The sequence below is a fragment of the Lynx canadensis genome, chromosome B1 (genome assembly GCF_007474595.2).
Source record: "Lynx canadensis isolate LIC74 chromosome B1, mLynCan4.pri.v2, whole genome shotgun sequence".
Classification (NCBI taxonomy): domain Eukaryota; kingdom Metazoa; phylum Chordata; class Mammalia; order Carnivora; family Felidae; genus Lynx; species Lynx canadensis.
This window is the reverse complement of record NC_044306.2, coordinates 79,376,811-79,404,252: the sequence shown is the minus strand read 5'-3', so window position 1 is coordinate 79,404,252 and position 27,442 is coordinate 79,376,811. Positions and strand designations below refer to the sequence as shown.

The following is a 27,442-nucleotide window of genomic DNA, read 5'->3' as shown; positions in this document are numbered from 1 at the left end:
TGCCCAGTGTTTCTGTCAAATGTATTAAATCAAAGAAGAGAAAGAGAATATCAGAAATTTTATTTAAAAGCTAATATTTTCCTTCATTGCTTTTTTGGGAAAATATAAGTAGTATATTTTAACCATTAAATACAGCTGACCCTTGAACAGGTGTGTTTGAACTGTTCGGGTCCACTTAGGTGTGGATTTTTCTCAATAGAGTACAGTGGTGTAACTGTCTTTTCTCTTCATTACAATTTTCTTAAAAACATCTTTCCTCTAGCTTACTTTATTGTAAGGATACAGCATATAATACATGTAACATACAAAACGTGTGAATTAACTGTTATTGGTAAGGTTTCCAAAGGTCAACAGTAGGCAACTAATGAGGGTTAAGTTTTTGGAGAATCAAGAGTTATATGTGGATTTTGGACGGCATGGGGGTCAGTACCCCTAACCATCACATTGTTCAAGGGTCAACTGTAGTTAAAGAAAAGTTTTTGATCCCCATTACAAAAACAAGCAAACAAAAAACCCCCAAACAAACAAGAAACCCCACACCAAATTCTGAAAAGTAGGAGGTGATTTAGGTAAAGCAGCTTATGCTGATCATTTCTTGCTTTCAAAAAGATACGGACAGTGTGCTTTTGGGAGACACCTATGAAACATATTGTTATCTGACCTTTGTTGGCTGAAGTAAGAACTTGTTTTAGGACTTTATATTTATTTAATCACTTTATGCCTTATCCTCACTCCTTCTTAGCGGAAGAAGCCTGTGAAAAGTTTCTTGTATCCAGCCAAGCATCTACTCTGTTTGTTTTCCAAACTTTGTTTTACTACATAGGTCTCTTATTTCATAGGACTTCCCATTCTCCAGGTAACTTCTTATGCCTCCTCTCCATAGAGATTGTTTCCAGACTTGGGTTTTGCTGCCTGTTAGGAATATTCCACCTCGCAAAGTTTGTGCCATTTGGGATTCTGAAATCCAAAGGAGAAGTAACTGGGTCAGGCTTCTGAGCTATTGTGGGGAAAACCCAGGAAATTGAATACAGAAATGTAAGTCTGAATGGGAAGTCTGAACGGTTATCTTGGTGGCCTGTTGAGTGCTGGATCACATAGCACATCTATACGTTGAAGGACAACAAAAGGGTCACAGAAAACAAAGGAACAAAAAGGTTAATGTTGAGAACTTGACCCTGAGCCAGGATTGCTGATTCTGAGTCCCTGTTTTGGGACAGGATGGAGAAAGCTGAGCAAAGGGATAGGCCCATACTTTCTGCACCTGCCGTTCCAACGGTTCTTTCACTTTCCAAAAGGAGTGTTTTTCCTTTACCAAAAAAACAAAGCCATGTTAAAAAAAAAATAATATGTAAAGATTAAGTAGATAATAGCTATAAAATTTATGGTCTTTATTTTTTAAGAGCCTTGTAAATATAGTCACATTGTTACTTTATCTTCATCCTGTAGCTGTCCTCCCTCTCAGCAGATGGATGGCCATCATTTAATCACTAGGCTATTTATGACCTGAACGAGTTGATGGGGGTGTGGTAAAACATCTCATCTTCCACCACCACCACCCCAGAAGCACCTTGAATAATTGCTGGGAGATGAAATGGGAATTGTTTGGCTAAGTGTGGTCTTAAATTCTCTGTCAGACCTTCCCTCATCCTCTCCCTTTTGATTAGTAAGACACCATTTAAGGTTCATTTTCTGATAAAGAATTGAGTGACTTTTTTGCTGCTGGTAGTACAGATCATTTGAGATTTATAGGTTTCTTTGCTTGGTATGAAATAGGTTTTATGACTTCCAAATGAATTGGCTGAATAGGGGGATTGTAAATAAATTGTTCGAAAAATAATGTTTTTTAAATGTGAGCCCCTGTCCCCTTTTCTGGGCAAAGGGTAGGAAACCTTCTAGCATACTAAATACCTATCAGGTCAGTAATGCAATATTTCATGTACTTGATTTATAAAATCCAGTTTTAGTTGTAGAATGTCTGAATTGGTTGTTAAGATGTCCGTGGAAGACTTCATGTGCCCAGCACTCTGCCTGGATCTGTAAGGTCTACCGAAAGAGTTAAAGACCTGATTATAACCCAAAGGCAAGAGAAATATCTGAAACAGTCACAGAACAATGATGGGCCTTCAGAGAAGATCTGTAATTTAGTCCAGAGGAGAAGCATTTGGGCAGGCAGGTCTGGAGCTGAGCCAGGGAAGGGACAGATCAGGGCTGGCAGAGGGGTTGGGGAGCCTGATTGGTGAGGAGAGACCTGAGGCACAGGGTGGGGGGACCATTGGGGGAGCAGACATGGAGGGGGTACATTGGGGAGCACACTAGTTCTTGGGTAGGCGGATGGGGCAGACTGGGTCTCAGGTGGCTGAGGGTGGCTGGCTGAGCCAGCTAAGTGGGAGGAATTAGACTGGGGGCTTAGTCAGGAGACCACAGAGGTGACACAGGCAGGAAGCGATGAGAAAGGGAGTCTCCTGACACTGAGGAGGAGGTAGAGAAGAGAATAGCGTGGGAGCTCTTGGAAGTAAAAATGGATAGAACTCGATGTTAGCTGTGCTACAGAAGAAAGAACCATAGGTAATGCTCAGGAATGTGGAAGGATAAGGAAGCTGCTCATGGAAACTGGTTTTAGCTGAAGAGGGTGAATTTGAGGTGAAGAGCATTTGGGTGTAGCAGCCATTGAATACATGTGTGTTGAGAGTGTAATTGAAATGAGAAACTTCCATCGCTGTGCTTTTAAAGTAAGCTTCATATACTAAGTCACAAGCCTCCAGTGTGAGATAATTGAAACATAATTTAATTCCAATCAACCCATATTTATAGAACTCTCTTTTACATTTAGGCCCCTCCATGAGTCTGTTCACTGACCTTTATACGTTAGCTTTTTTTTTTTTTTTTTTGAATTTGCAAATGAGAGTTAAATGGAAACGTTAAGGTCATCAAAGATTTTTGCTGCTCATGGGTTTCTGTCTCAAATGCTGTCTGTGGTCTGCTCTAGAGGAATCTTGGTTCCTGGCTGCAGTTTTTTTCTGAGTTGTTCCATGTACACAACCAGATGAAAAGGCTTTAAACATTAATAGACCATGTCTTGAATTTTTGGAGCTACAGGTAATGAGTTTGACTGTAGATTCTGGCACTTTCCTTAAAAGCAGAAAACACAAGTATCTCAAAAGTCCAAGCAGCTAGTCTTGGCAATTGGATTCTGGTGTCCTAATTAGTGAACTGATTTGGTGCTAGGATGGGCAAGACTCGATCTCCACAAACCTGGAGAAGGACTAGGCATCTCTACTTTTGGGTTGTGGCTTTCGGGGCTACAAGACCAGGAAGGATACAATGAGAACTCTGTCTCTTCTGGTCATCAGGAGAGATGAGGAAGCTATCATCTTAGCCAATTAGGAATGCAGTTTCATGTATTTGGTGTTCTATTGCCTTTATTACTATTAATCCTGTTCTTCCAACTTCCACCTGTAGCCCCTGCCAGACGCGATCACCCATGGTCCAGTGGCTTAACACGCAGTCCCCGACCACCCCAAGCTGCAGCCCAGCGATTACACCGCCTTCACCCAAGCCACCGCCTTCCCCCGTTTCTCTTCCCACCACCATAGTGGACAAGCCGCCTGAAAGGTACGGGGTTTGGAAAACAATGTGGAAGACAGGCAGCATGCAGAAAGGGCTTGACCAACCTGAGCAGGTTCTTGTGTTCCTCGCGTGGGGCTTGCTCAGGTTCTCCCGGCCTCCTGGACCTCGTGGACAACATCGACAACCTTGTCTCTGACTGTGTGTTGGTTCAAGAGCAAGTAGCTTGTTAGGAGAAATTGGCTCTATGTGAGTGCTGCTCGAACCTGCTGTCCTACTCTGTCTTTTTGGTGCCTGTTGTGCATTTATGAAACTGCTTATTTTGGAAGAATTTCTCATCCATGAATATAAAACACACGCTGTTTTTTAAAGGAAAGTAAACTGGGCATTGGGAACAGGAATTAACGTGGCCGTTTAATGGGCCAGTTGTGCAGGAGCCAGAGGTGCTGGCCCAGCAAGCTCTTCTTCCTGGGGGGTAGGCTGAAGTTCTTATATCATCAGCGGCTCCCCCCACTCCAGTGAGGTGGGACGCTTCCTTTGCTGCAGTTTGCATCTGGCTAACAGCATGTTTTCCATCCTCGCCTGTGTGCTCTTTCCCCAGAAGGGCACAGAGGGTGTTTTGACGAGCGGTGAGAAGCTGAGCCTGAAATGCCTTTTTCAGGCAGAAGGGAGGGGGTCAAACAGGGGAGACCCAACTCAGAACGACAGGCTCCCTCCAGGGTGACGTGGGAAGCAGACTGTCAGTCTTGCCAGATTGATGTCGGCAGCGTACTGCTGAAGTCACTTGGTGTGTGTGCGCCTCTGCCCTTCACCGCCTGGCCTTCTGTCTCAAGATAGTAGTGCCTCCCCTAATAGGTAAACTAAGGGCTTAGGAATAAACACACCCTGTGGCTCTGACAATGCTGAACGAGAGGAAAGGGCATCCCACCAGGCAGAGAGGACAATTAGGTGAAGAGGTTCATCGAAAGCTTCTCAGAGAAGCTCCCCGAAGAAAGATTTGAATTTGAAACCCATCATTTACTTGAAAATCAAGTGCTGGAGTTCCGCCTGCTGTTCACTTCCCTGCTATTTTTTTTTTTTTTCTTTTTCTTTTTTGGAAGGAGTTGTCCCACTGGTGCTATATAAATGAGATTTGGGAAGGGAGGATTGGGGTAAGGTGAGGTTTCCCCCTCCCGGTTTCTCATATTTTAATTTGTGTCTTGCACGTTCCCTTTTCAGCGTTGTCAACCGGAAGGCTCGAGCAGTATATCCGTGTGAAGCAGAACACAGCTCAGAATTATCTTTTGAAATAGGAGCAATTTTTGAGGATGGTGAGTGTTAGCGGGAGCTTGGTAGTAGCATGTATTCTGTCCTCCCCAGAATGTCTGTAATCCAGCCACGGGTTGTGGGTTTGTCAGGAGCACACATCTATCCCTTGACACTTTGGACAGGAGAGAGCTGGCCCCTTTGGCTGCCAGGAACTGAACTCTGGCGGGGGGCTATGGAGTTCAACTTCTGGTTTCATCTTGTTTATTCTCCAACCCTTTTAACTCTTGCGTATCTTCGTTCAGGACATCTTTTTCCTGATGTAAAGAAGCTAGTGCCACTGGGAGTTGGATACTTCTGATTTGCATCCTTTGTTTGCTTCTCCCAGAGTCCCCCGCCAAGCCTCCTAAGTGCTTCAGGTTCGCCAAGTCTGAGTTACAGAAGAGTATACTCTTGTCGAAAAATTTGGTTTGTAGTTTCTCTTAACCATTCTTAGGCTTTACATGATTTTTTTCATTTGAATAGTGTGTGAATCTCTAGATTTGGGTATTGCCTCTGCATATTGAAACAAGGGTATGGATTTTATCCGAGTCTTTAATATTCATACACATGCATGGAGTATCTGTGCCCAGCTTAATATTTCACAGATTTCTCCTATGGTTCATTGTTTATCTCTTTTCCCCCAGTCTCTTGATATCTTCCTTAACAGCCCTGCTCATCATGAAATTCATTGGTTGCTGTGGAAACAGTGATGCGTGGGGGTGGGACTGCCCAAAAGAGTTCTGTGGAGACAGTGAGGGTCTTAGATGCCTGGAATGCAATGGTCGATTAGCCAGAATGTGTGGAATATATGGAATATAGGAATACAACGCCTAGTGGTATATTGTCAGTAATGTAGCATTTGCTCGTGGTGGTTTTTTAGAAAGGAAGTTAACTGCCTCCTGTAGAGGCATATATATGAAGGACATGTACTCTTGAGAGCCAGGGACTCTAGATAGTGTCAGAAAACAAACACCACCACCAAAACCCTACATATGAAAGAATTATACTCTATGGAGAACTTTTGTTCTTGGAGTTGAAGCAAGATCATTCCTCTATCACCATAACATGCATACCTGTGATTTTGCCAGGATGGCGTGGTACAATAGCCACCTACTCTAGCCCTGTCACATACTGGCATACCATATGGCATGAGGGAATGCTGAGACAGTAGTGTTGAAACCCACTCATCTGAGAAATGATGGTGAATTTGTCCATCGTGTGATTAGATTTGACTGGGAGCCTCTGAAATCCTTTAGACTGTATCATTTGAGAGATATTTACCTTTGTAGAAGGCGTTATCTATTAGGATGCCTTTGGCTGCAAGTAATGGAAACTGACACAAATGGCTAAATTGTCATTAAGATGGATTAGTTCATATAATGATAAGTCTGGAAGGGTTGGTTAATTCACATTCTCAAAGATATCATCAAGACCACAGTGGATCCATCTCTGCTGAACCGCTTGTGGTTACAGTTTGTGGGCAGGGGCCTCTGGCCAGCATCCCCAGTGGGGATGAGATGGCTGCCACAGCCCAGTCATCGACCCTAATAGAAGGAGGTGGCTCAGTTGAGCATCCAACTTTCAATTAGTCATGATTCTAGGGGTTTGGGATTGGGCCCTGTATTGGGTTCCACACTGAGCATGGAGCCTGCTTGAGATTCTCTCTCCCTCTCCACCCCCCACTCGCTCTTGTTCTCTCTACCTCCATCCCGCCCTCAAAGAAAGAAAGAGAGAGAGAGAGAGAGAGAGAGAGAGAGAGAAAGAAAGAAAAACTTTTCTAGAACTTCTTTCCTAATTTACCTGCTCTGATGTTTCAGTAGCCAGAACAAGGTCATGTGCCCACCTTAAACCCATCACTGGCAAGGACTTAGGGCAGTCTGAACCACACTGGGTGCAGGGACACCTCCTGCGCGCACACACACACACACACGTATGTATATACACGTATACATGTGTGTACACACATACCAGTATCTCATTGTGTTTAGAAAGAGGAGAGTTAGCAGAGATCTATGCATTGCCAACTCTGCAGTTATTTTGCCTGAGAGCAGATTGGCCTTTCTACTTTCTCTGTGCTTTTGGGCAAGTTCTTTGAGTTCTCTGTGTATCAGATTCTCCATCCGAATCTTCGAGGATGTCTACAAGAGTGATGCGGTGTAGGACAGCATTTGGGGCCATGGGTAGGTAGGGCTTTGAGAACAGCACAGACCTCTGTGGAGGACATTGCCGACCAGAGAGCCACTCTTGGCACACCTCGGTGTGCCGTGGTCGGGCTCCTCTTTGAGCCAAGGCCTGTCTCCCTCACATTCAGTGCTCTGTAGTCCTGGTGTCCAGCCCTGTCTGGACCACTGGCTGGGGCACCCAGGGTGTCTCAGTTGTTCCTCTGTCTCTTCCTGAAGGCCAGCTGCTCCGCAGATGGGTCGACACCGTCTCCCTACACGAGCGTGTGAGCATCTTATTTTATGTGAGCTGCTTGTGTTGCACGTGCCTCCCTGTGACCTTCTCGTTGTGGTACAAATAGGCACAGTGGAATGCATTCAGAGCCTCCACCATCAGACTTGCTGTGTCTTAGAGCTGGTTCTTAAAGGGTACAGAAAATCAAAGGCCCTTGAACAGGATTTATTCTTTTTTATGTGTTTGCACCTTCATCGCTGTGCATGATCTCTTTGCAGAGAATTTATAATTAGTTAAAACTGTGTGCTTGCTCAGAAACTGTCTAAGGAAGCACTTCCTTGACTGGTTTGGGGTCTTCCCTTCTGATGACTGACACAAAATAGGACAGATAGGCAACTCATCCAGCCTCAGCTTCTGTGGAGCAAGGCTGAGCTCCAGGTGGCCACCATTATAGCACAGCCCACAGGAATGTGGCCGGGAACACACCCTTTCTGCACACCAGCAATACTTAGGCCCCTAAAATGCCCAAGACGCTTTTGCTGTGTCCACTTGTCCACTGGAGTCTTGCAGCTGTCATTAAATGCTCTTGCAGAATAATCCCCTTTTGTCCCTCATATGGGCAACAAAGGAAATTGGTTTATGGCATTCAGTGGCCTTCGGTAAAGACAAAATCCAGGTCAAAATGGCCCCTGAGCCACGTTGTCAGTAGTTATGTGGTTTGTAATATATACAACAGTAAGAAACCCTAAACCAGAGTGTGGAAGAGAAAGGGATCTGTAGTAATTAAGTAGCTTGATAGCTGTTCCTTGCTCTTTGCTCTTACTGTGTGGACCTGGACTTAAGTTATGGGTTTAAACTGTAGGCTAAAGATTGATCTGTATGGTAGACACATGAGTGCTTAGCCATTGTTCAGGGGAAATGCCTCCTGTATCCCCCAGGGAAGGCAGTGTTCGCAAAGTCTCAGAGCAGCCTATATTCCTGTGACTGTCATATGGACCTTCCCTTTTCTTTTGGCCTGGGAACTCCAGAAACACTTTAGCCTGGTGACCAGTTAGTCTTGCTCTCTTTTCAGGTAGGCGGCCCTTCAGCTGGTAGACCCTCCAGGTCAGTGGGAAGTGGCATCCCTCCACAGGCTGCCGGGCAGGACCGGAGGGGCCCCTGGTGGGAGGATTTCTAGGACCTGGCCATCTCTCAGACACGCTTCCTAGACTTTGTTCATTTACACTTGGATATGTGATTGATCCGATGCTTTGGAGAGCAGGTGTGGCCCAGGTTGATCTTGTGAAGCTTCTGGTGGTTCCTTTTAAAGGTCTCAAATATATAAAGAGTAATCCTTGCAAAACAATTTAGCATTATCTTGGCAGGTTGAATCTGTACAGAACCCACAACCCAACAGTTGTACTCCTAGATCTATTCCTAACCTCGAGGAATCTTTACATATTAAGTAAAAAAAAGGGAGTGCCAGAAGAGTATATAATGTGGTTCTGGCTAAGCTTGGAAATAAGCAAAATAAATAGTCTATTATTCAGAGATATGAACAGATGTGATGAGATTGTGTTTTAACCAGAGCCAGGGTAAGAGAATGAGAAATAGAACATTCAAGCTCCTGATCACCTCAGGGTAGGAAGGGGCTTTGGTGAGGGGATGGCATAGGGACAAGCCTAGGATGAGGCCTCTGTATCAGTCACACATCACCTGGGTTCTGGGTATTCACTATATTATGATGATGCTTCAGTGACTTGAATATTTGTCTTACATCTTGTTTTTATAATGCTAAAAAAAATCCCACCGTATTCTCTTCTGGAGAAAGCTTCTTACAAATTATTGTTGTCTCTAGCTCTAGTGCCCCTGTTGTTATGGGATGGTAATTCACGAAGACATGGAAAACCCACAGTGAAATTTCACCTCATATCCATTAGGATGGCTGCTAATCAAAAAAACATCTAAAGTCACAAACAAAAAAACTAACCCTCTGGGGGCACCTGAGTGGCTCAGTCGGTAAAGCATCTGACTCTTGATTTCAGCTCAGGTCATGATCTCACAGTTCTTGAGTTCGAACCCCACATCAGGCTCTGTGCTGACAGTGTGGAACCTGCTTGGGTCTGTCTCTCTCTCTCTCTCTCTCTCTCTCTCTCTCTCTCTCTCTCTCGGTCTCTCTCTCTCTCTCTCTCTCTTTCCCACTGCCCTTCCCCTGCTTGAGTGCACACTCTCTCCCAAAATAAGTAAACATTAAGAAATCTTTAAAAAAAAACCTCAGAAAGTAACAAGTGTCGGGGACAATATGGAGAAATTGGAACCCTTGTGCATTGCTGGTAGGAATGTAAAATGTTACATGTAGCTGTTGGAAGGCAGTATGGAAAAAAATTAAGTACAGGATTACCATGGAATCCAGCAATTCCACTTCTGGATAGATACAGAGAAGAAGTGAAAGCAGGGACTCAAACAGGTATTTGTACACCCATGTTCACAGCTGCCTTTTCACAATAGCCAAAAGGTGGAAACACCCACGTGTTCATTGGGTAAACAGAATGTGGCATATATATGTATAATGGAATATTCATCCATAAGAGGAATGAAAATCTGATACATGCCCCAGCATGGGTGAACCTTAAGGATATTATGTTAAGTGAAATAAGCTTGTCACAAAAGGACAAATAGTGCAGAATTCCACTTATATGAAATCCCTATAATAGGCAAATTCCTAGAGACAGAAAGTAGAATAGAGGCTCCCAGGAGCTCAGGGTGGGGAGTGAGGAGTTAGTGTTTAATGGACACAGAACTTCAGTTTGGGAAGATGTAAAAATTTTGGAAATGGATATGGATAGTGGCGATGGTTATATAACATTGCAAATATTCTTAATTCCCCTGAATTGCACGCTTCAAAATTATTAAAATAGTAAATTTTAAGTGCTACATATTTTACAACAGTTAAAAAAAAACCACACATGTTAGGGAGCATTGGTATAATTGTCATCACGTAACGATTGGGTTCTTAAGGGTGTGTGACTCGCCCAGGACCACACAGCTCTATGTGGCAGGACAGGGTGTGGCCGAGGCCCTTCCACGGCACCGGGCACATAGTTAGTGCTCTCCAGTGCTTGCTGAGTGACTGCCATACTGTCTCCCTCTGTGTCCTGGGGGTCTTCAGTGAGCAGCTACCTCTCCACGGCCTCTTGGTTGAGTGCTGGAGCTGCCGACCTGGCCCCGACAGGGAATTGTGGCCGGTGGCAGCCCAACGTCAGGAATTTGGTGGAACTATCTTTAGTTCACTCCCCCCATTCCATTCCCATGCCTAGTGGCTTTGGGAGCATTTGAGGAAGGTATTTACTACTCTTCAATGCTAGTTGGGGTCCCTGGCCCCATACCCTTCATCTTAGTTGGGGCTTCTGTAACAAATACCACAGACTGGGTGGCTTAAGCAGCAGAAATGTATGTCCCACCATTCTGGAGGCTGGGAATTCTCATCAGCATGGTCGGGTTCTGGTGGGAGCTCTCTTCCCGGTTTCCTCACATGGTTTGTGTGTGTATGGGCAGGGGGCGGGGGGGTAGTGGTAGGGAGATTGGAAGGAGAGGAAGTGATCCTCTCCTGTCTTTTCTTACAAGAATACTTCCATCATGGAATGCCACCTTCATGAGCTCAGCTAACACATATCCCTCCCAAAGACCCTACCTCCTAATATCGTCCTGCTGGCAGTTAAGGTTTCAATGCATGAATCCTGGGCAGACACAAGCATGCAGCTCATAACACCTGTCTCGCCCTGTACCCATGGCCTTCTCCCAGCATGAGGCTGACAGGGGCTCCACAGTTGAAGGAGAGCCAAGCTCTCGGACTGAGACAGGCAGGGAGTGTACAGCCCTCAGGGACGGGCACCAGGGGCATGACAAAAACTGAGACCCACACACATTTACTTGCCTGCATTGGGCAGGGGCATGGACATGGTGTGTGCCTGGCATCACATCTCATGTAAAGTGTCTCATTTTAATCTCAGCAGCAACTTCAGATCGCTTCTTGTCTTTTAGAAACGAGGAGCATGGAGGTCATGAGAGATGGAGGTAAATCATCCAGGGTCTCCCAGTCATTAGGGAGCCAGAGTTCCAGCCAGCATCTCATTTCTCTTAGATTCACTGCCTCTAGGCAAACCACCTGTATCAGGGTTCTCCAGAGAAACAGAACACATAGGATGTGAGTGTGTATGTGAATGAGTGAATCGCTTTTGATAGATAGGTATTGGCTCATGCAGTTGTGGAGATGCAAAATCCGCAGGATAGGCCAGCAGGCTGGAGACCCAGGGAGTAGTTGCTGTCTGTGTCCAAGGGCAGGGTTCCCTCTTCTTTGAGGGATGTCAGGCTTTGTTCTGTTAAGGCCTTCAACTTCTTGAATGAGGCCCACCCATATTATGCAAGGTAATCTGCTTTACTCAGAGTCTGTTGATTTCCCTGTTTGTCACATTTAAACATCTAGAATAACGTGTGAGTCTCATGGCCTAGCCAGGTTGACACGTGAAACTATCACATTGCCACTGGAGGAAATGGTTTGACCAGTGAAGTACAGCAAGGAGTCTAGGATGGGCATTTTGGGATTTGACGCTCCCAGGAGCGTGGTGAGACCCTCACCGGCCTCATCTGAAACCTCCGAGGCACTTTCCTGTGCCTGGGGAGGCCCAGCTACGGGTGCTCTGCACTCCTCCACCTGTTCCTGCCCTCCTGTCAGCCCTTGCCACTTCCAAGCTCTCGGATACTGTAAGAAGTCCTCTCAGTCCCCTAAGTTGGTGACATTTCTTTCCTACACTTTGGGGAATTAAGAGCTGCAGAGGAAGCAGATGAGGTATGGATAAACCCCCTGGTCTAGCGGTAGGATGGGTACAGGATTCCCGACCTAGCCTGGTTTCCTGTGTGCAGGCCTCCTTCACCCCTAGCTTTATGGGAAATTTCTTTTCTTTCTCTTCTGTTCAGCCCATGTCTGTTAATACCTACTCCGTGTGAGAGTGGGCGTTGGTGTGTGTGTATCAGAGAAGAAACGATGAGCACATCCAAGGTGTTCTTCCGTAAACTATTTGACGGCCTCCTTGTAGTAGTCCTACAGGCCAAGTGCTGTAACCCCATCTTGTAGGTGAGGAGGCTGAGCGGGGCCCTGAGGGTTAAGTAGTTCCCCAGGTGCACCTGGTTAGCACCTGTCAGCCGGGAGTCCCCTCCAGGCCCTTTGTCCTGAGCCTGGGGCCCCTTTCCATTGAGGTCCCCATATTGCACAACCCCTGGGGGTCTTTCCCACGGCATCCAGTCCCCTCCCCTGCTGGTGGCTGCTCTGATAGTATTGCCAGCTTGGGTGGTTTGGAATAAGTGGGAGCCTTTAAAAATGCTGCTCTGAGGCACAGCGTCAGGCCGGAAATCAGTGAGGGAGCAAAGAGGCAAAGGGGGACTTGCTGCCAGACTGCCTGGAGAGCACGTACCTAGTTCCTTCGCTGTTCATCCTTCAAACAAATCCTCACGCGCTGGGCATGGTGCTCGGGGTGCGGTGTCCCTATCTCATGTTAGAACCTAGACTAGAAGGGAGACAGGCCATCTCCCTCTCCCTCCCTTCCCCTCCCTCCCTCTGTCTCTCTGACACACACACACACACACACACACACACACACACACAGAACATGTATGGTGTATAACTGGGTACTCTGACCTAGTCTGGAGCACTAGGAGTGATCTCAGAGGGACGGACACCCAAGCTGATATCTGAAGGGTGAGGAGGTGTTGTCCAGGCATATATAGGCCGGGAGGAGAGCGTCAGAGCTGAATGAACAGCTATGCGGAGGTCATACTGTGGGCTGCCACACGTTAGTGGCTTATGAACTGCATTTCCTGAGTTGCAGTCAGCATTTCAGAATAATAGAATAAAGAGAGTGCATTGCACATAGGGAGGTGTTGTTTGATGAAGCTTTTGTGTGTTGTGTACATGTCTGTGTATGCCGGCTTCTGATGCCCAGTAGTTCTTCTTATGGGTCGCCATCACAGCTGCATTGCTCAGCCAGCTCTTGGGCTGGTGTGCTGGCCTAGGCCACACCTCCCCTCGCCTCTCCGCACACGGCCGGCTGTGGTCAAGGCCTGAGTGGAGGCTTGCCCACACTCGGGGGTTATTAGATGCGTCTGTATTTTACTTCTAAACCCTGCTGATGCCCTTTGCTGTCCAGCCGGTGGTTATTTTCTACTGTATCCGTCATGGATATTTATGGATACCTGCAGTTTGCTAGGCACCGTGCCCAGGGTATGTTAGGCCTAGGCCCTGCCCTCAGGAGCACCCCATCCAGTGTGGCAGACACACAAGTGCCCAGATGACGCTGTGAGGCCTGATGAGTGCTGGGAATGGTCGAGGGAGTCTCCCCAGAGGACGGGGCATTTCAAGGTCTCTGAAGAGGAAGAATCACCTGGTGAAGAGGTGGGAGAAAGGCATTTCAGGTGGAAGGCATGGCACTGGTGGGGAGAGTGAGGGGAGACTGGAGATTCGGGTGGGCTGGGTGTCTGTGCATCAGACCAGTAGAAGCTTGGGTTTGTTCCCGGACACAGCGGACTTTAAGTGGGGGGACGTGATCAGCTCTGTGTTCTAGAGAGTTTGCTGAGCTCCTTTATGCACAGCGGATCAGAATGAGCCAGGCAGGCTGGAAGCTCGGGGACCGGTTAGGAGGCTGCCGAGAGGGGCTGCATGAGGTCTGTAGTGGCCAAGGGGCAGGTCCTATAAATAGCCCTTGTGCAGATTTGTAACCAGACATCCCAGACATGGGCCCCATTCTCTTCTGGTTGATCCTTTAAGACACCCAGCAGTACAGTGAATTCCACAGGGAGCAAGTACTTGGGGACATTTTGGTAAAAAGCGATTTCTCTTCCTTTTCAGTGCAAACCTCGAGGGAACCTGGCTGGCTAGAAGGGACTCTGAATGGCAAGAGGGGGCTGATTCCACAGAATTATGTCAAGCTGCTGTAGTGTCCGGCCTGCGAGGCCCCACATGGACCTTTGGCTCCTGGGAACCTGCCTTCTTCCTCCAGGGCGGGACCCACAGCCCCCTGGACACGGGAACTTCAGACCATGGATTGGCACCTGAGGGGAGGGGAGGGAGACATCCCGCCAGCCGTGGGGGGAGCGGGCACACCGCACAGAACCGCGTAGATCTGTGGAGTGGGAGAAGAGTAGCAGGATTCACAGAATGGACTTTTCATTGTCAAGCCTGGGGACTTTGGACTGTGATTTTTAATTATCCAGTCTTCTGCCTGCCCAGCCTCCCCTGTTGGTGATCATCCCACCAGGCACTTCTCTGCACACGTGCTGCTGAGATGTAAAAGGGAACTGCACTTGTGGTGTTTGCAGGCTGTGCTCTTGGCTTTGGTTGATGTGGTGTGGAGGGGGCTTGCCGCTGGCAGGCGGGGAATTGGTCCAAACCCACAGGGCAGCAGAAAGACGCTCCTTCCTAGATGGCCACCGCTGGGACCCACATTCACTCTACTTAGAGCACACTGGCGTATTTATAACAGGCTTCTCCTTGGTGCTTCTCACCTGTGTGCTGTTTCCCAAACACCACCTTTTTGCCCCAAGGTCTCTGTAAATGAAATAAAATGTAATTTACTATTTGATTTGTGTCATAATGTGGGGAAGAGATGGTGGAATTCATTCCCTCTGCAACGTTTTATGATTTGGCATCCAGCGGATAGAAACTCATTTTCCTCGGACGTTGGCACACGCAGGTAGAATTTATTAACAAGGAGCCTTGCTTATTCATAGCAGGGCGTGTTCCTGAGGGCAGCAGACTTCCCTGACGTGTGAAATCCTGGAGGGGCTCCTCCAGCCACCGGAACAGGCCTTTCCCCCATGGCCCATGTGACTCCCGAGCAGGAGTGGGGCTGAGGCTGCGCCCCTCCCCCTGGCCCCCCGCTGACTAGCTTCACCGTGCAAGTCTGTCCCCACCCTGCCCTGTGTTCCCTCTGTCTTCCAGGCCTCAGCACTAGTCTCTCCATCTGCCTGAAGCCTGGCTGCAGGGTGGCTGTCAGGCCTCAGCCACGACCCTACATGTTATGGTGCCCCACCTGTGGGTGGGCCGCACTGTGATGCTTCCTCATTCTTTCCAGGCACAGATTCAGCCGAATTCCTCTCTGTCCTCTGATCTGGAGTCCTGCGGAGTGTGGGACTCATTTTTAGGAGCCTCATCATTCTGAAGCCAGCCCCACCACAGAGCCTGCTGTGGGGGCGTGGCATGTCTCTCTTCCCCACGGGAGGTTCCTCAGCCTGTCAAACTTTTACTCCTAATAATTTGTCACAAGAAAGATGTGTCCGCATCGTCCCCAGATGAATTGATACAAGGCTTGCTGGGTCTCAGGTTTGAATTCACCTACACGGACCATGTAGAGTGTTCAGTTTGGGGTGACAGGTGTACAGGGGAATGGGCCTGTTGAAAAGTATCCATGTTTTACATCAAGACAGTCTCAGTGCAGCGTAATTTACAGTACTGAACTGTCCGTTGGGAAAGTCCTGGGACTGCCGAGGAGCCCAGGGGCGCCCGACAGTGGCCAGCCCCGGTGTCCTGTTTTCTGAGTTATCACTTCCTGTGCATGCCCACTGCTAAGGGATGCGGAAGGGAAACTTGGCTTATGAGAAGGAGTTACTGACGTGTCCCACTTTACAAAAGGCCTCTGCGGGAAAATGCAAACGTATGGGCAGTTGGAGTGGGCTCAGTATAGCACTGGGAGTGATTTCCTGGCAGTTTTCCTAATTGGTATATCCCTGTAGGGCATTGACAATAAGACCCACTGCACGAGGACTTGATTTATTTGCTTGCTTGGAGAAGATTTCCATCTTTCACGATGAGGTGCACCCCCACCCACGGTTATCCGTCAGACTACCAACTCCCAAAGTGTGTTTACCACCACACGCTTGATCAAGGAAATTGCTACGAAGTGTGACTGCCTGTGTGATTTTGGGTAGATTAAATTGATTCTGTGATTCTTCCTCCTAAAAAGAAAATGATGCCCAGAGGTTTGGGTTGAAATGATCTAATGCAAGTAGGATGCCCGGTATGTAGTACGTGTTCAGTGAATGGGAGCTGCTATTCCTTGTATTGTTCCCACCATGACCGTCACTTGCACCTCTGTTGTCAGGGCCATCTGTGTTCTGTAGGATGCCAGTGTGGTGGTCACGAAGCCTCAGAACATGCTGGATCCAAGGGCTCCGACAGCACCACGCCCTGCAGTCCCCTCCTGTGGCTGTCGAGGGAGGAACGCCAGAGGGGACCTGGGGTGCTTTCCTCTGCAAACAGGACCGGTGTGGCCAGGCTTGCCAAGGCCTTCAGGTAGGGAGCTTCCCTCTGGGTCTGGCCCAGGGTATGCCTAGTAACGGGATCAGGAGGTGTGCTCTTACGTTGGCAGATCATCTTCGTTTCCCCAGAAGAGAAATAGGGTGTATTTGTTTCTCCGTTTCTGCTGCATGGATGTGGCCAATCCCTTGAGCGTCCGCAGGGCTCTGGCTCCTCAGCCCACCTCATCCAGCAGCCGCTCAGAACGGGTCTCCAGCTTGTATTCATTGACAATCACCAAGGGGATTGGGGGCGAAAACAGACACTCAGGTGCTGCGTTTCTGCTTGCCATGGGGCTGGCTGTGGGGCTTGCATCTGATTTCATCACCCAGGGCCTGTTCTGCAGACCATATAAGAAGATGCCATGTGAGATTAGAGCCAAAGACCTTGTACTGGTTTTCCCCCTTCCTTTATGTAGCAAAAATATCTGCACTTGCAGGTATGGGCAGGGAAAGCAGTGGACTCTGCCAGTGAAGGATGGTTAACTCATTCTTGCCATACAGTGATCGAATGAGCCAGGAGAATTTATCCCGTTTTATGGATGGGAAGATGGAGGCTCTCAAGGACAAAGAGCCTTGCTCAGGTTCAGTCAGCTGACTACATGTTCTTTCTGCTGTGCCATTTTGCCTCTGGGGGCCAATAAGGGACAATGGCTGTTTGGGGTTGATTTGCACTCCCCTCCAAAATGCGTATGTTGAGATCCTAACCCCTAGCACCTCAGAACATGACCTCATTTGGAAGTAGGATGGTTGCAGGTGTAATTAGTTAAGATGAGGTTAGTAGGGTGGGGCCCTAGTCCAATATGACTGGTGTCCTTATAAAAGGGAAATTTGGACACTGAGACAGACACACATATAGGGAAGACAATGTGAAAAGACACACAGGGAGAAGACAGTCGTCCACAAGCCAAGCAAGAGAAGTCTGGAACGGATCCCTCCCTCATGGCCCTCAGAAGGAACCAGCCCTGCCAACACCTTGCTCCTGGACTTGCAGCCGATGGTTTGTGGCACCTTGTTACAGCAGTTCCAGGGACCTAAGACAGTGGCTAAAAAAAGTGTGAGCTTTGAGTTACAAACAACCAATTTTGAATCCTTTTTTTTTTTTTTTCCTTTTTTTTTACTATTTTATACTTTGGTGACCTTGGGCAAGTGAACTTGCCTCTTTATGCTTCAGTCCCCTTCTGTGCAATAGAGAACAGCACCAACCTCATTGAGATGTGACAAAAGATAAGTGCCTGAAGGGTGCCCAGCGGGAAAGAGTTTGGTAAATGGAGATGGGAGAAGGCAGACAGCAGGGTACCCTGGTGGTGGGAATAGTCTCTGTCCCCCTTCTTGTCTCCTGGCCACTCACTGCTTTCGTCCAGGTACTTTTCCAAAGGCCATTCCTCGGCTTTCCCTCTACATGGTCTGCCCTTTCCTCTCCTTCCCAAGGGCATACTTTGCCTCTGTAATCTTGCCCTTGTCTTTGTTCCCTATTCACCTCGGTTCTGGCCCCCTTCTCACCTTCTGACTGTTCTCCCCTCCAATCTCTCAATGCTGGTCTTGATGACTCCTTTCTCAGCCAGATATTTTCCATGCCTTTTTTTAATCTTCCTGAGCCACATAACTTTCCTTCCTTCCTCCTATCCAAAGATGTCATTCCAGGAGCCTGTCCTCAAACGGCTTTCCTGCCCCAAGCTCTGCAAATGTCTTCCTTGACTGTGCCTGTCAGCACTCTTTTTCCTTGACTGGCCGGGGCAGTAATTTATTGCCACCCTCCTTGGGTAACCTGGCATAGTCTCCTAATGCTCATGTCTGCAAACAAAAAGTTTCTCAATCTACTGGTTGGAGGAATATCTCCGAGAACTCTTTCCTATCAGAAAAGATCAACTTGATTGGAAAGTGGACTTCTGCTTTTTGTCCAGCAAGAGACCTGCACTTTGAACTTGGGCAGTAAATGCACAATATTGATTTAGACAGCTCAGTGTCATGTGCTGGTGTCTAAATTTCTTCTTCCATGGAGGATTTCAGCAGCGAGGAAACCCTGCAGGAGAAACACGCTCCAACACGGCTTCGTAGTAGCTGTGACCCTTTCTGTAGCTGTGACCATGGATAACTTGGAAACTGCTATCCTGGCAATGTAAATTCTATGAAAAAGTATCAGGGTAATTGCCAGTGTAGATTGATTTAATGATCCCAATTTCACCCCTCTTTGAATCCATGTCCCTTTTTGTGGAGCCCTCCACGATGACTCTAGACTTGACCTTGTAACCTGTTTTGGCCAATGGCATAGGAGCAAACTTGATGCAATCGGAGGCTGAAAAGTGTTATACCTTCCCCCTCCTTCCTTAGTAGAGCCTTGCCTTTACCATGAAAATTCGCCTAGGCTGGTCCGCTGGAGGAAGAGAGGCCACGTGGAGCAGAACTATCCCAGACCAGTCGGACTGCTGCTTAACTGCAGATGCCCCATGAGGCCAGATTCCACCGAGCCTGGTCCAGGTTGGCAGAACCCTCCCAGCTGAATTGTAAACTCACTAGAAATAACAAACGGTGGTTGATTCAAACCCCGCTACGTTTGGGGTGGTTTGCAGCTACCCACCTGCTACTCTGCTCCGTGGTTTGCTTTGCTTTGGATATAGTCTTGGTCCATGCTGACCGTTAAGATCATATTCTAATCTTCTCTTATCCAGTGTTGTTGGGAAAGCCACAGTGTTACTTCCAAGAAAACTGCTGCACTGACAATTGGAGGGCTTGAAATTAAAGTGCCAGGGAGACTTGTAATCAAGTCATTTTAGTCTGTGTACACTCACAGTTTATAAAAAGTATGTTAGAGCTGACTTTAACATAGAGGGACAATGTTTTCTATTTGATTGAGGGGCATTCAACACACAGAAGCAAACAAACCCCTAATTATAGATGCATCACTGCGCATAATCTTCACTGCTCTGGTGTGCAGTGGCTGGCTGTCTCAGGGGAAGAGTCTTCGTTCTCAGCTAAGGATTCCTAAACGTGCAGCTGGATTCTTTGGGTCTGAGAACACTTTTAGAAAATCTCAGAGTGACACTTGTCCCAAGAATGAGTCCGCTCCATTCAGAAAGGACACCCACTCTAATTAAAAGGGAGCATGCTGGGGTGGCCGTTATTTAAAGTTAGGGGCTCTTGGTGAAAAGCCTTGCTCCCTAGTAGGTCAAATTCTGTTAGCTTTAAGATATAAAATTAACTGCATGTACAGATGTTTTAGAAACAAATTTGTGCTTACAACTCTAAAACTGTTTCTCTCCCGTTCTGTGTTTAATGGCCATGTTGTGTTCCAGAAATCTATCATGTTAGAACAAAGTTGAATTTGTCTAATGCTCAACTAGTCTTCTCTTTCTGGAAGCAAATAGTTTTATCACCAGTTAAATGACATGTTAAAAATGAACTTGAAATTATATGGTGGGAAATATATGTTTTCTAATTTTAAGATGAGCTGATAATTGTTTGCTGCTCTTCTGTGGTCCATATTATATGCGTGAAATTAAGGGGAGCAGCCTGTAAGGAGTGTGAGAAGCATTATGGCCAGTGGAGAGCCAAGTCTCTTGGCCCAAGAGGATCTAATGAGAAGGAGCAAAGCAGAACTGCATGGAGGAAGAACTCTGGAGTCAGGTGGGGCATCTGGTCTACTCAGGTCAGTCTCAAAGTCTGAAAAATGAATGATCGAGCTTTCCTACGGCTGTGAAGATAAAGGAGGCAATGTACACAGAGTGTTTAGTAGCAGTTATTGTTATCAAACTGTTACAGGTTGTTTTAGTGACCCCAAATATTAGCACTGAAAAATAAGCATCTAATTAGTCCCAAAAGAATATAATGGACATGTGGCTAATGGGGGGGGGGGGGGCTTTAACACAGGGGGGCAGAAATGTTACGCTATCTTGGATGTAGGCAGAAGTGCAAGTTATCAGATTGAGAGGGACACAAAAATCCAGGTGTTCCTACGGACATTCAAATGAAATGTTTCCAAAACAACAGGTGATTAAAGTAAAGGATTTATTGTAATCTGCTTACAGTCCTTTGCAAAGACAGACATATGTTTTTGCATAAAGATATAAATTGCTTCAAACTAATTTAGTGTTTTTTAATTATATGAAGAAGTTTTGGTGAAATATGAATTGTACCAAACCAAGATTTTTAAGAGCAATATGGTACAAAAATAAGAGCAGACACACAATTTGGACTGGGACAGGCATTCAACAGTGAATTTAGAATATGGCTTTGCTGTTTAATCAAGCAAAGTTACCTGGAGACACATAAAGAGCCAGTAACTTTGTTAATACAAAAAGCTGATGCAGACTGTCTCCATCCCAAACCTGGTTACAGTGAAATTCCAATTTCATAAAACGTAAGTCTTGAGCTAAAAGCTGCTCTTGTAAGCCATTTCTTTTCTAGAAACTCCCAGTCTGCATGCTGAGTACTTATCACCTTCCAAGTGTGGCTTTCATATTGCTGTGCATGTAAGTTGACTATATTTAAAGATCTGCCTATAAATTAAATTACTGAAATTGCAAATTATGTAAGAAAAAGTCCTCCCTCTGAATGCAGCTTTCACAGGCTTCCCCTTGCATAAGGCAGGTGTCTTCTGAAAGACAAGGTAATGTTGCCTGCATGGTGAACCCTGGAGAAAAGTGGTGACCCCAATGCTGCCTTCTCCTGGCTTCTCCAGCTACAGCTTTTAGGTTTTGGAAAATAATGTGATTTCACTGAGTACCTGATGATTATCGTCACTTTTAAAAGACTAATTTGGCCTCTGTTCAAAGTAGTTTATTTAGTGCAATCATATTGTTAAGTTTCCCCAAAGATATATAGGTTTGTGATCTGGGGCAAGAGAAAAGCGATAAATTGCATCAGTGCCAAACAGATTAATGAATTAAAAATTTTAGTGCCACTGTCTTGCTTATATGATCTGTAGTTATTTTTTTTTTCCAAAACTGTTTATGTATAAAATTTATTTTTAAAACCTACCTTTTAAAAATCTAAAAACCCTCTAATTATCATGCGGTCTCCACGCCACTCTGACCGAACCGTGCCAAAATGCATCTTCCCAGTGCGTCCTGCAATGGCCTATGTGTTCCCGTGACCAGTTCCGGGAGTGCAAAACCCCTTTCCAAGACCAGAAGTGAACGTGTCACCTCCGCCGATGTAGAGAGTGCATGGAATTTCTTTCCCAAAGGAGAAAATCCAATTTTCTACAATGGGATGAGACTCAGCTCTCTGGGCCATGGCATTTCCGGTCTCACTCTCCTGGAGCCGATTCTGATTCTGCTTCGTGAGGAAGAAAGGAAAAGAGGCAACTCTCCTAAAGCTGCGGCACTCCCGGACACCCTCTCGCATGTGTGTTGTCAGGTGACCCCTTGGAGGAGCTGCGGGCACCACAGCCTGTCGCTCCCGGACGGAAGCAGGATGGAGAAGAAGCCAGAAACCGTGCTCAAGTCCCAAGAACACCCCAAGCGGGAGACCAGAGACAAAACAAAAGTACAGAAAAGGTAGAAAGGCTTAGAGACAACCAAAGAGGTTTAAGTGTGGTTATTTACAACAGAGACTGTAAAATGGTAAATTAGATATGAAGCTAAAAAAGGCACAGCTTTCCCTTTCTTAAATACACTGTAAACGGTTCATTATGCATGCAGAACATTTCACTTTACAAAAAAAATTTTTACCTTGTTTAGACAAAGATAGTACTTAAATAGTCTCCAGCAAAATAGAATTCTTTCAAAAATACTTTCCCCTTCATCCTATCAACCATTAAAGTTTTTTTTTTGTTTTGTTTTTTTTTTTTTTTTTTTGTATGTGTCTCATTTACAAAAGTTCCTTATACCTTATTTCAGGTCCTTCACAATTGATACATACAGTAATGTACAGCACAGCAAAAGACTGCAAAAAATTATTTGTAAAGCCAACACAATAGATACTAGAAATTGAAACCAAGGCATTTGTTTAACATCTTATCCATTCTAATTAAATAAATGGACGCTAAAGGGTGTGTATACCAGTGATGCAGAGGAACGCCGGCGAATAAGCCCCCCCCCCCGCCACCAAGGGGGCCGCTCTTCACCCCACGTGCTCTGTTATTACACAACAGGAATCTGTATATATTTTTTTCTTTTTTTGTGTTTTTTAAATAACAAAAGAATATTAATGCCCCATATTGACTATACGTTTTATGTGCAACCAAGGGTAAGCTCTAAAAAGTTCGTTAGTCCTTGAACCCTTTTAAAACAAGCGATACCGGAAACTACATGGCATAGTTAAAACTTCCATCTGTTAAAATATCAAAATCAGAGAGTTATTGACTAGATATGGCTTTTCATCCAGAGGAACAGGAACATGTTTCTAAGCGCTGGGGATTGGACAGGGAAGAATCCTTCAGACCGCTCAGGTCTTGCCAAATCCGTGTCAAACTGCTTTCCCGGCTCCGAACCCTTGACGTGATTTTCAACTTGAGAAACTGCTGAACAAGTATGAATCAACCATCACATGTCAAAAATATGATTCCTTGGGTCCTTCGTGGGTGTAGAATAACATGGGGAAACTTAAGGCAAAGCTCTCCTGGTAAGACGTCTTCCGTCACTTCCTGTGAAAGTAAAGGGGCTTGGCGTTCCCGGACTCCACCTTAGGCAGCTGGTCGCTGATGATCTCCACCAGCATCGCGGGGAACTCGACCTTCAGGGCCTGGGATTCTCGGAAGGTGTAGAAGCAGAATTCCAGCAAGTCATTGACCAGCTGCAACACAGACAGGGAACAGGACAGTGAGGCCTCATCTCCGTCCCCACGCCCCTCTGTGTCCTAACCCTGCTGTAAGCTCAAGAGACTTGCAGAAATCTGACCAGGAAACCGTGGCCGTGAAGCTGCCTAATTTGGCTAAGGCATCTGTTTTGGGGGAGGATGGGGTGCTCATGTCTCCTGTCACCATGCCTTTCGTGCAGAACTGATCCCAGCTGAGAAATGAGTGTGCAATACTGAATATACCAGTGGGAACAGGGTCAGTTACAGAGGTCCTAGTGGTGGGGACACGGAATCGCTCTCCCCAAGTTCTCGTTCGTAAACGTGTGAATTCGGTGGAGCAAGCGTGTACGTGTATAAGGTGGTGATGGGCCTTCCCAGGTTATAAGGTGGGCTGGGGTGGAGGGGCAGGTGGTGCCCAGGCCTTTGCTCGCATGAGTCATGCTTCCTCTAGTCCCGGGTGGGCCCTGTCAGTTGGGGCTGTGGCCACCACATGCAGGCCTTCATCTTGCCACCTTCTTCTCTCCTTTGGCTTCTCACCCTGAGCCGGGGGGGGCAGGGTTGAGACTTCTCAGTACCCACCGCTAGCTTTATTAAGGTGTCACTGATGCACTACACTATGTAAGATTAAGGTGCCCAATGGGCTGATCTGATACTTCTATATTGCAAGATGATTAACCCCTTCATTGTGTCATATAATTACCATTTTTTTTTTTGTGGTAAGGAAATTTAAGCTCTATCTACCCAGCAACTTTCAAGTAACAAATACAGTATTAGCTATAATTATCATGCTATATTTCACATTCCCAGAACTTATTTTCTTAGAACTGAAGTCTGTGCCCTTCGACCACCGTCTCTCCATTTCCCCTTTCCTTACTTACCACCACTCTATTCTCTGTTTCTGAGTTTGGGGTTTTTTTTTTTAGGTTTCATATATAAGTAATGTCATACAGTAGGATGTATAATCTTTCTTTGTGTGACTTCACTTAGCATAATAGCCTCAAGATCCATCCATGTTACTGCAAACAGCAGGACTTCCAACTTTCTCACAGCTGTGTGTTTGTGTATTTCTTCTCCATTCTCAGCCACTTTCTATTTCAGGCTGATTGTGGAGAGCAAACAGCAAGGGCCACCTCCATGCCTACTTGCCTGTCCAGCTATTTTTCCTACTTGGTGACCCAAGGACTTTTTCCATCCTCCAGGACCTGAACCACTCCCAATTCTGTAAGTTAAAAAACCCAATTATCCACAAATGCGATATACCATTATTTCCATACCTCACTGTAGGAAATTTTTGGCCATTTCCCACTGTATTAAAGCAGACAATATTACAGGTCATAAAAGAACTCTGTAGTCTTAATAAAATGATGGTAGTGAAAATACCATCTATAACTTTCCCTCAGGGTTTTTTTTTTTTAAACTCAATTTACAATCTTAAGAATAGTAAATAACTGTATGGCAAAGGCCTTTAATACAAAAAAAAAAAATGTCATCAGGAAAAATATCTGGTGCTTCTGTTTGTGCCTGTCTATGCCCTCTGTCTGCAGAGGGACATTACCCTAATGAGGTTCCAAGGACTGTGAGAGCTTTAATAAGTCTCATTCACTCACAGAAGGTTGGGGTCAAATAAACTGGAAAACAGCACAAGCCACTGTCCAGTCTGGGCACTTTCACATCTCTGCGCTTGCTTTGTGAATGCTCTCAGTTTCTGTATCTGTAAAATGGGGTATCCGCCTCCCAGGGTTGTTTAAGAGGATGGAATGAGTGAACTGCCATAAAGCAAGTACAATATGGATGCCAGTTCTCAGTCAAGATGTTGACAGGTAGTGCTGGTAAAACCCCTCTGATTCCATCCTCCCAAGTGGTCCCAAACTCTTTAAGCCATAAAACATCCTTTTTCTCTATGGGACACAGTTTGCAAGATCTGCTCTGGGTCTTCTCTGTATAATTTTGTATCCTCGGGTCCCCCCTTCTATAAATTGAGGGGCAGGAGAATTTTGTGTTTTACCTTTCCAGGAGAGAGATTTTTAGAATTAGGATCCCAGATTTCTTACTAATTTTTTTAAGGCAGTGGGCTAGTGGCCGTGAAAGCTAAAAGCTGGGTGCCACTCTCCAGGTGTGGTGCCACGAATGAGTTAGTTTCGACTGCAGAGAACACCTTTCAGTGGGTGACAGCAGAGCTCTGTGCACCAGCTGCCAGTACAAAGAACCAAGTTCATCCTGATCCCTCCCCCCATCCTGCCCCCAAGGTCTCTCTGTGTGGTGCCTGCAGGGCTATAAAGGAGGATGATTTTTCCTTTTAAAGAATGTTAACCTCCATTTAAAATTGTACCAAAAGGGAGTGTCTGGGTGGCTCAGTCATTGAGCGTCCGACTTGGGCTCAGGTCATGATCTCATGTTTCGTGGGTTCGAGCCCTGCATTGGACTCTGTGCTGACAGCTTGGAGCCTGCTTCGGATTCTGTGTCTCCCTCTCATCTCTGCCCCTCCCCCGTTTGTGCTCTGTCTCTCAAAAATAAAGAATTAAAAAAATTTTTTTTAATAAAATTGTACCAAAAAGAATAAAGTACCTAGGGATCAGCTTAATGAAGGAGGTGAAAGACCTGTACTCTGAAGACTATAAAACACTGATAAAAGAAACTGAAGATAACACAAACAAATGGAAAGATATTCCGTGCTCATGGATTGGAAAAATACTGTTCAAATGTCTATACTACCCAAAGCAATCTGCAGAATTAATGCAATCCCTATCAAAATACCAACAGCATTTTTCACGGTACTAGAACAAACTATCCTACAATTTGTATGGAACCACGAAAGACCTCAAGTAGCCAAAGCAGTCTTGAAAAAGAAGAACAAAGCTGGAGGTATCGCAATTCTGGATTTCAAGATACACTACAAAGCTACAGTAATCAAAACAATACAGTACTGGCACAAAAACAGATCATAGTTCAATGGAACAGAGTAAAGGGCCCAGAAATAAACTCATGCTTATATAGTCAATTAACCTATAACAAAGGAGACAAGAATATACAACGAGAAATACAGTCTGTTCAATAAGTGGTGTTGGGAAAACTGGACTACTTTCTTATACCATACACAAAAAATGAACTCAAATGGATTTAAGGACTGAATTGGAGACCTGAAACCATAAAACTCCTAGAAGAAAACATAGGCAGTACTCTTGGACAATAGCCTTCACAACATGGTGGAGAGACAGGCAAAATGAAGAGGGGCGGGAGACACAGGCTTCCAGCTATGGAATGAGTAAGACATGGGGATGAAATGTACAGAATGGAGAATACAGTCATTGGTATCGTCAATACAACGCTGCACGGTGACAGGTGGTTGCTATCCTTGTGGCGAGCACAGCATAACATACAGACTTGTCCAGTCACTACGTTGTACACCCAAAACTAATGTAACATCGTGTACCAACTATACTTCAATAAAAAAAAAAAAAGGGAGACTGCTCACTTTCTAGGCAACATCAACCCCCCCTTAGGCTGGCTCTGCTGCCCTTTTCACTTCTCTGGGGTTGGCCCTAGTTCATGTCCAGAGATGAAGGCTCCCTGTCCCTGGGCCACAGGGCGTTCAGGGAGGTGGAGGTCCTTTTCCATAAGTCATCCTCCGTGTGTGTCCATCCAGGTTACGGAGTACCTGCTCTGGGCCGGGCACAGAGAAACCATGACAAACACAACAAAGCCTTGGTCTCAGGGTGTCTATGTTCTGCTCTGCCTGAGAGGAAATGATAAATGCGGTCAGGTGCCGGCAGTGCAAGATGGGACAGAGGAGGTGCTAGTTTTGGAAGGGTGAAGTGCCAAGGGGGCGGTGGCTGATGACCTGAAGGAGGTGGAGCGGAGCCGTACAGCCATCAGGGTGGGTATGGGGTCGCTCAGAGGGTTCAGAGCAGTGCGAAGCTTGTGAAGCGGCACCTGTTAAGTGACCAGCTGACATCTGAAACAAGTTACCTGGCAGGGCCAGGGCCACTTAAGGTTTATATCTGTAAACATGCCAAGTTGCGTATGCGACAGGAGATGAGAAGCAGAGTAAATCAGGTCTTGAGCACCAGGCAGCACACACGGGAGCACCTCTGGGACCCTGTTAATGGGGACACACCTACCTTTAACACCTCATGAGCAT

General features: G+C 46.2%; 2 protein-coding genes across 5 annotated transcripts in view; one reads left to right on the top strand and one right to left on the bottom strand.

The window, feature by feature from the left end:
* ARHGAP10 (Rho GTPase activating protein 10) overlaps positions 1-14,852 on the top strand; it is a 323,489-nt gene extending 308,637 nt beyond the window's left edge. For all 4 annotated transcript variants that reach the window (XM_030312950.1, XM_030312949.1, XM_030312951.1 and 1 more), the window contains 3 exons: positions 3,460-3,612; positions 4,783-4,874; positions 14,123-14,852. In XM_030312950.1, coding sequence (XP_030168810.1) covers positions 3,460-3,612; positions 4,783-4,874; positions 14,123-14,211 — 334 coding nt within the window. In that variant the 3' untranslated portion in view covers positions 14,212-14,852. The remainder of the gene's footprint in view (positions 1-3,459; positions 3,613-4,782; positions 4,875-14,122) is intronic.
* A 5,700-nt stretch (positions 14,853-20,552) lies between these two features.
* Positions 20,553-27,442, bottom strand: part of NR3C2 (nuclear receptor subfamily 3 group C member 2) — a 349,492-nt gene continuing 342,602 nt past the window's right edge. Inside the window, exon 9 of the mRNA XM_030312947.2 lies at positions 20,553-23,301. Within this exon, the coding sequence (XP_030168807.1) occupies positions 23,146-23,301 (156 nt within the window). The 3' untranslated portion in view covers positions 20,553-23,145. The remainder of the gene's footprint in view (positions 23,302-27,442) is intronic.